Source organism: Anoplophora glabripennis, unplaced genomic scaffold (assembly GCF_000390285.2).
Source record: "Anoplophora glabripennis isolate ALB-LARVAE unplaced genomic scaffold, Agla_2.0 scaffold69, whole genome shotgun sequence".
Lineage (NCBI taxonomy): Eukaryota > Metazoa > Arthropoda > Insecta > Coleoptera > Cerambycidae > Anoplophora > Anoplophora glabripennis.
In genome coordinates this window covers 869,190-878,148 of record NW_019416383.1, presented here as the reverse complement: position 1 = coordinate 878,148, position 8,959 = coordinate 869,190, and the positions used below count along the sequence as shown (strand labels likewise).

The window sequence follows — 8,959 nt, the reverse complement described above, 5'->3', positions numbered from 1 at the left end:
AGGGGAAGTGTATACAGATTATTTGAGAGTTACTTGACAGCAAGGACCACAATATGTTAAAATCTCAAACATTTTACGTGATGAACAGGTAATAACATGTGGGGTACCTCATGGCACTGTCCTTGTTTTTATTGTATATTAAATCAATTCTTATCTTCAATAGTACTGGGCTACTCTCTGCTTCGCAGATGATCCTATTGTCTATTATGAAGGTGAGAATTGGGTAAATTTAAAATATTAAGCTGAGTGTGACCTGGCGAAACTTTTTCGGTGTTTTGACTTCAGATTGCTGCCAATAAATTATCAAAAAACTTGCTATTTACCTTTTTCCATTTATATTAGTGGACTTCCAAGTTACCAAACTTTAAATATAGATATAAATCGTCAAATAATTAACATAAATAAATCTGAATCCACTAGGTATCTTAGAGTTGATAGCCACTTTCGCTGGAACATACACATACAACAGGTTTGTAAAACGTTACGTTCGTTACTGTTTAAATTTAAGTCCTTTCAGTAAATTCTAGATTTCCCATAATTGAAAATTTTATAACACTCTTTAATAGAATTTTTTAAAAACTCTATTTTTGTTATCAAATGGTACCTAAATATCTCAGAAATTAATGATTTTAGCTTTAGGGAATGCTCTATAAAAATGAAAGAACGTAAAGTGTATTTTCAGTTTTTAAAATAAAATACAGGGTGATTCATTTAAAATAATTAAGAAAATTATGTGCTCAAGTTTTACCCTATATTCAACTGTTGCAATAATTAAGAAGTAGCACTTTCTCCTAAAACTACCAATATCAAAAAGTTATGCCTGCAATAAATTATTGTTAAGTTGTTCTGTTTAGGGTATGCAGGTATAAACGATTCGTTCAGGAGTTACAGCAGTTTAAAAATGGAGGTCAAAATCGAGTTTTAAATTTTTTTCTCAAATTTGAAAACAGATAAAATCCTGAATTTTGGTACAGATGTTATACTGATCCAGGCCGATCTAACCAGTATTTTTTCATTAAAATAATCCTATTTGGAATGGGTGAAATCAACAACACCCTGTATATTTTTTATGAAAACATTTGACTCGTTAGGATTTCAATTGTTGCAATACATCTTTTGGAGAGACAGATTAATTTAGAAACTTTTCCCAATTCGTATTTAAAATTTTTGCATATAATCCTGAAACACCCTGTATAATAACGGAAATATTGTACTTTGACGCACTAATGCCACACCCTGTATACATGCATGTATACTCATGCTATTATAGCTATTTTTCTTTTTATTTTTCACTCATACTTCTGTAATTTTTTTAATTCTTTGAATAAACTTTATTATTAAAAAAAAGGGATATTGCCTCACAGTGACAGTTGATTACGGTGTAATCAAATCAATATCGAGGAATTTTAAGATGAAGGAAATACATATACATTTTATGATTCAAAGAACTTTTGTAACTCAAATAGATCAATGGAAATAAAAGTTTTTTTAAATTAAGATGATTTAACGATAATTAAAACACGAAATGACTAGATTCTCATTTATTATTCCTTTAAATTACTTTTTACATTAAATTATATATTTGAGTACGAGAGAGATCTACAGTAAACTAGATACAGGTACTTATTCGGTTATATACAGCCTAATATCTCACTAATTCATGGTACTTCGAGAGAATCACTGCAAAGAATGAATTATATTCGCCAAAGCACTTCTGGCTTCAGTGTCGGGAAACTCTATTAAAGCCTCCTGAGCATTCGAAGATAATTCTTCCTGCAACTCAGCCGTTTTCTCTAACCCAGGACCAGATCGCACTGCTTCCTTGATGCCGGAATAATCTACATTACCATTTTTGGTACACTCCATGATTTTCTCGTAGTAACTCGGGTCAAATTGTATGTGGAATAACAACGGAGCACATACCAGACTGAAACTTTCATTTTTAGAAGTCTCAAAAATTTTTTGGTCCCTACACGCCTGCCAAGCTAGGGCCATGTTTCGGCCAAATAGGTATCCTTGTTTTTGGAAGGACTTAGAGTGTCCCGCAAGCATTAATGTACCCTGATAGAGTTATATATGATTTATTAATCGAAATATAGAATTGTTTTGAAATGAAATAGTAAAAAATAGACCGAAAAATATATATACGTTACCTGACAACATTTTGCCAACAAGCTCGCCCCATCCAACAGGTGTCTTAATGTCCATTCAGCTTTAGCATTCCCCAAAACTTCAGATATTTGCAAAATTTCATTATCAAACTGATTAGGAATTTTTACATCTTTTTGTTCTTTTAAGGGAGGGGCAGGTAGAGGCTTGTTTTGTTTATCCCTCGGTTCAATAAACTGCGCTTCCGATAAATCGCGCAAGCAAGTGGATATGAATTCGTTGACATCATGGTTTTTCAAACCTGCCAATTCTCCGAAGCTGGTACTCAATAAATAATCTCCTGTTAATAAAGACAGTTTGTTGCCGAAGTTTAGATCTTTATAGTCTGGATCGTTGAGGTCCATCTGAAGTATGCTTTTGTGAATTATATTACTGGTTCTAATCATTTCGGTAATTTCTGCAAGGACTCGTTGGCTATGAAGAATTCCTAAATATTTTAAATGCTTACAAATTTGATTCAATTATGTTTATATATTTTTACCTGCAGTAATATCACAGTCAACATGTGAGACTTCTTTCTTTACTCCTCCAGCTTTAGATATGAGTAGAACAATAAGACCCCAGTTCGGTGACTGTTTATTTATAAGAAGATCTCTAGACATATAAATTTCATGGATAAAAATAATTAAAAAATAAAGTGATTTTTACCTTGCAGTACTTAATAACGGATGATTTGTCCCTATTAATTTCCTTAGGTGAAGCGCAATGTTTGCTACTTCATCATTTAATAGCCATCGTAAACTTAAAAAGGATGTAGGATATCCCACTATTTTCTCAGCCTCATTTATTGCTGGATTAGTAGCCTGATCCTTTGATTGATTATAACTATTTGAAATTATACCAAGATTTCTCTTAGAATTTCTAAGAGCCGTGCGGAGCGGTGCAAAAGTATTCATTATTAAATGCAGTAGAATAAGCAGTTTGTACTATAATAAGACATAATCAGTTAAATACAACATATTTTTGAAATAATCTTAATTTTCCTTTTGTCTTTGAGAAAGGTCAAGGATACCTATAACTGCATTATCGTTAATTGATATTTTAATATTTGGCATTCATATTTCTGCGGTTAGGTGTTAGGTAACAATATTTTTGAGGTTGTGTCATCTCTCAACCTGTCACTGTCAACCAACAATATCAAAACATTGGCAATGCAACTTACATTACGTGTTTGTATTTTGCTTTGCCTCATGTCCAGTTATTTTAATTATATAGTTTTTTGACTTCGATTTACATGATAATCTAAACATTTTAATAGTTTTAATTATATTAGAATTTTCTAATTAATTAATAAATATTCTTGAAAGTAAACTATGAATTAAGTTAGCGTTAATGACATATCACCAAGACAACGCGCCCTCTGGATACATTTTCTGTAATTTAATTTAGCAGATCAGTTTACAATTTACATACCTATATAGGTAGCAAACAATTTAAATTTTCTAATAATTTTTAAGTTTTTTTTCCCCAAGTTTAAGTCTAAGTGTTAATATGTGTTTAAACAGTTTTTAAAGGTTAGTATATCTGTTAATATATATTTTTTAACTGCTACAACAATAAGTTTTCGAATTTTTGAACATAAGAATTATTAGGTACCTACTGACGGAACGCTTGGAATTTTATGTAGAAAATAATTATTCATACAACTTTCGACTTTCATTGTCAACACGAAACGTACCCAGGTATAGTTTATGATTTGTGGTTGTTATTGTTAACAATATCTACTTCTGCGTCTTCCCGTGTTACCTGATGTGAACGACTTTATCACTTCACTTTTGAGTTCCGAGCTTTCTCAGGCTAACCCGCACTTCTCATGTCCTCCCCATCAAAATTTAATTAAGCACCCGCAGCAGATGTCATCTAACCATCCGCTTAATCACCGAAAACAATTAAAATTGCTCTTGCGCTGCAGAGATAACTTCTAAAAAATTTTTACGACCTCTTCTCGAGTGACCCTACTCGAATTTAATTAAAATATATGGACACCTTTGACCGGCGTTGTTATGGTACTTTTAATTGTTCGGTCACCTGTAACTGGATGCTGGACGTACCTAATTAACGAGAGAAAATACCTATTTTTTTATAATTACTGTGGGAACAGTCCTGGGATTTTTTTACTAGGACTGAGACTGACAGATTTATAGTATTTTTCTAGGCAGATACACAATCCACTGGGTAGTTACTTCTGTAATTAAATTCACAGTACTTGTGCTGTACTGAAGAATTAAGGTGATTATGAAAGAAAGGGTGATTTATTCTTAAGGTTCTGTCACGTCTGTAGCTAGGTAATTGTTGGTTTTCATAATAGCGTCAAGCCATAATCAGCTAGATCACGTAGGCTTTTGTAATACACGGGTGCTGCGATTTAGCAGACAATGGTAAAACATAACATAGTTATTTAAAATGTCAACAATAAGAAACGTGACGCCACTTGTTTTCATTAATAATTATAATTAAAAATAATAGTTAAAAATGTGAAAAATACTGGGAATAGTGAAATAGGAAGCTGAATTTTAAAAACAGAAAATAATACACCATGTCCACCTAGTGCGCGTAAGTCCAATATCTAGGTTAATAAACGATATAACTTAATTTTTTTTTACAGAGTTGCCTAGATTCCCGAGCTGCACAAAATGAAAATATATTTGCATATACAGGTTGTTCAGTTTTTCCTGGGCAGGTACCAACTTAATTTTTTTAAACGAAAACCTATATTTTTTTATGGCAATATCGAATTCTACGTGAAAAATTAAAGAGACTGTTTTATGATCCCTATTAAAATATCTCGACTTTTTCAAATAGAAACCCTGTGTTTTATGATTTCATTAGATGTCTTTCCGTAGACCCTACAATTTAATAGCTTTCCCTGTACCTAAGCTGCGTAGTTTTTGCAAAAAACCATTTTTATGTAAAATACCGGATTTGCGCCCGTTCCTTTGTCGGGAAAAATATTGTAAGGGTATTTATTTTTATTAAATNAGTAGGATCGTGATGAATGTGGACATACATATATAAAAATTACTAAGCCAATGAATGTTTGTGTGTATCGAAGCCTGTAGTATTCTGTTCTTAATGTCGTTATTATTAATTTTAGCAGTCATAGATTTCTCCAGTATTTTCGTAAAAAAAGTTCTATTGAACTTATACGGGAAGCTGAAGGCAAAAAATGAAATAGTTTAAGTATTTGTTTTTTTGTCTAAGTGAAGTTAAAAATTCAATGATCCTTTATTTGCAAATGATTATTGATTATTAAATGTCTTGTTTCTTGCGTGGGTTTCCGATAATGAGGCTAATGTTAAGTAGAAGTTTCTTATCATCATTTATTTTACTGCTGTTTGCATAAGTAGAAAATATAAATTTCTATAAAATTAAAGAAAAACGATTATAACCTATCCATTTGTCAATCTCGGTTAATATATCAACTGTCCTTATTTAAATACCAGTCTAGTGGGTACACTTAAAAAATTAAATGAGGCACCCGTGACTAATATCACAAAATTGATATATAGTTTCGGGAAATGGTAAAGAAATTTAAGAGCTTTTATAACACGCCAGATAAGAAATAGCCGGAGAGTTTTATTGATCTCCATTTTACTTGCAAATATACAGAAGATAATAATTTATTCACCAGTTTTATTTTCCCTTTAGGAGATTGCACAGGCTATTTTTTAACTTCATGATTATAAATTCAGGGGTGTGTTTCTTTAAATTTAAACAAAAAATTCATTTGGGGGATTTTCAAATAAAAAAAAGTATTTGCAATTACACAATTGAATATACAGGGTGTTTCAGAAAGACCTCCCGTAAATACGGGGGTGATATTACGACAAAAAATAAGAATTTTTGTCTTATGAACTATATATCTATCTCCTCTTGTTTTCGAGATACAGAGCAACAGAGCGACAAAATAAAATTTTTTAAATAGAATTTTTACGAAAATTTCCAAACGGAGCGAAATATTTTTATGAAATTTGGTGTTCCCGGGTGTTTAATGATGCCAAATACACCGGTCTAATTATTATTTGGATATTTCATAGAGGGCGCTAGTTATGCTATATCCCTATTACATTTTAAGTTCTAATTTTTTTTAAGGTTCGATTTTTTACCATTCAGGCTCCAATTTCTAATGTACAATTTTATTTTATAAAAATGATGTGCTCTTGTTAGAAGTTCCTAATGTAGACGGTTATCTTCCTATATTACGGTGTATAAAATAAGTGATTTTTTTCAGAGTAGGCTTATATGTCTCATAAACAAAGCATACATTCTTAGTAATATTTTAAACTCTAATTAACTTTATATCAAAATTTTAGTGATTTTTAGTGACTGTAGTTAGTAATGACTAAGTAATTACAATTACAAATTTTAATATAAAGTTCATTAGAATTAGAAATAGTTATTAAGAATGTATGCGTTGTTTATGAGATATCCATCAATAAGTTTTGACATAAGCCTACTTTGAAAAAAGTCACTTATTTTATACACCGTAATATTGTAAGAGTTTAATTAAAAGCCTTTTTTCTCGAAAACCGTCCACATTAGGAAGTTCTAACAAGAGTACATTATTTTTAGAAAATAAAATTTTACATTAAAAATTGGAGCCCGAATGGTAAAAAATTTAACCTTAAAAAATTAGAACTTAAAATGTAATATCTAGCGCCCTCTATGAAATAATTAGACCGGCGTATTTGGCATCATTAAAAACCCCGGAATACCAAATTTCATAAAAATATTTCGCTCCGTTTGGAAATTTTCGTAAAAATTCTATTCAAAAATTTTTATTTTGTCGCTCTGTATCTCGAAAACAAGAGGAGATAGATATATAGTTCCTAAGACAAATATTATTATTTTTTATTCTACTATCATCCCCTGTATTTACGGTAAAAATTTTTTCAGTGAGTTGAATAATTTTAACATTATCCAACTGTCATAAAACCTGTTATAATATTAAAATAAAATAACTCGAAAATTACTTGTTTTAAAATAAATGTATAATAATAAATAGAAATAAAATGATTCCAACAAATTTCCAAAAACTCAGTGGCCTATAAATCAGAGAATTTTTGCCTTTAATTAGTTGATCTATTAGCCCAAGTTTCATCAATCTACGGAAAGCATCTTTAGAGATATCTGAATAAACTCTTGATATTCTTTTATTAATTTCAACATTGTTCTTAAAAAAATGACATTATACCCGTGATTCATTAACATTGTTTAGCCTAAAATGATTCAAGGAATACGCCTCAGAAGCTATGCCATGGACTTAAAAATACCCTGTATAGTCCAGGATTTCTATTCCTCATTGGATTCTAGAATCACAAATATTTTGTTTTTATCATAAATGTTATACCAAGATGAAATAAAAATGTCCGAGACGTGTGCAGTCGCTTAACTGTTTTCTATTTTTCGAACTGAAAATGGAAACATAGGTACTCCATTTGGTAGAAGGAAATGATACCATAAATTCTTATTAATTTACATTTTCTTGACTCTCATATTGTTAAACCTCGGCTTATTTGTTGGCTAGAATGCTGGGAAGAACCGGCTCCATAAATTATACGCTATTTGTTAGCATTAGCTAGTTTCGTTTTACAATTAATTTTGAATAATATATAGATATTTATGCCGTATAAACACTATTAAAACTGTGTAATGGAATAATTATGTCGTTCGCATATTATAGCAAGTAGAAGTAGTAGAAGTTGTTCAAGTAAATCCGCTTATAAAATATGTATGTTTTTAGTAACCCATCGCAATAACGGCCAATAATAATAATTGTCACTTTTATGTCGTAGTAAGTATAACATTATTTGACTCGGAGAGAATAAAGGGTGTAATGGTGTTAAAAAATTAATAAAAGTTTATATTTTATTAATTAATGCTATAACAAAAAAACATGTTCATTACCTACAAGAATAATTTAATTTTTATATATCCAAAGGGCAGAATATTCTTATTGTTACATCTTTTCGATGATTATAACTTTTGTCGCTTTCTGTGAGGCTGTAACTAACTTCAGAACTCGTTTGAATATGTTATAACTAATTCTTGAAGAACTTGGTACAGATAGGGAATTCCGAGAAAAATTTAAATATAATTTCCTAGTCCATTAATGATAAACTAACTTCTCTGATTAAATATGTAAATATGTATTGAATGAAACAAAGAGATGTTGAATAAAGATAAAAACATCAGAAGCTATTATTATTAATTATAAAATATTTCGAAACGATTTATTCATCTATTTTATTTAGAGTAGATTTAGATCAGCATTGGACTGTAGCGGAATGATTGCTGATTTCCTTGTAATTCAGTAAGAGGAGTTTTATAACTATTACATTGAATCTTCTCCAGTCTTCATATAGGAGCTTTTAAATTTCACTAGGTTTTAGAGATTACTCAAACAACTTCTATCTAGAGCATATACATATAAAAATAATGTAGAAAGTATACAATTTAATAGAATAGAATAGAACATAATTTATTGACCGTTTATACAGTGCGTCCCAGAAGTAACTCAAAAAATTCATATTTTATTTTTGTGTTGAGTTTTCACAAAAACGCTAAAACACGTCAATTAGTAAATTAGAATTGTCGTTTTGTCACGTTGCTTAAACTTTTTTTGCGCTACGTTTCATAAACCTATGACGTCATCGACATTTTTTTAAATAGCACCACCTAATTTTTTAAGCATAAATGGATAGTCGAGAATTCGATAATAAGGTATTATAAGATTTCAGGCATGCCTAGTATAGTACTGGTGGATATCATAGTGAGTTGCTAGATTCGA

General features: G+C 30.4%; 1 protein-coding gene across 1 annotated transcript; it reads right to left on the bottom strand.

Moving 5' to 3' along the window:
* Positions 1–1,526: 1,526 nt before the first annotated feature.
* On the bottom strand, positions 1,527–3,249 carry LOC108917066 (decaprenyl-diphosphate synthase subunit 2-like). Its single transcript, XM_018723495.1, has 4 exons — positions 2,818–3,249; positions 2,651–2,763; positions 2,154–2,596; positions 1,527–2,061 (listed from the first exon to the last, which is right to left on the bottom strand). Exons 1-4 carry the CDS (start codon positions 3,063–3,065, stop codon positions 1,678–1,680), a joined length of 1,188 nt encoding a protein of 395 aa, XP_018579011.1. The 5' UTR covers positions 3,066–3,249; the 3' UTR covers positions 1,527–1,677.
* Between the last annotated feature and the right edge of the window lie 5,710 nt (positions 3,250–8,959).

What these genes read in the sequence shown, in the direction of transcription:
- LOC108917066 (XM_018723495.1), bottom strand. Translation starts at nt 3,065, where the DNA reads ATGAATACTTTTGCACCGCTCCGCACGGCTCTTAGAAATTCTAAGAGA. An exon ending in CCGTTATTAAGTACTGCAAG is followed by an intron (nt 2,764 to 2,817) that starts GTAAAAATCACT and finishes TTATATGTCTAG; the next exon opens with AGATCTTCTTATAAATAAAC. An exon ending in TGACTGTGATATTACTGCAG is followed by an intron (nt 2,597 to 2,650) that starts GTAAAAATATAT and finishes TAAAATATTTAG; the next exon opens with GAATTCTTCATAGCCAACGA.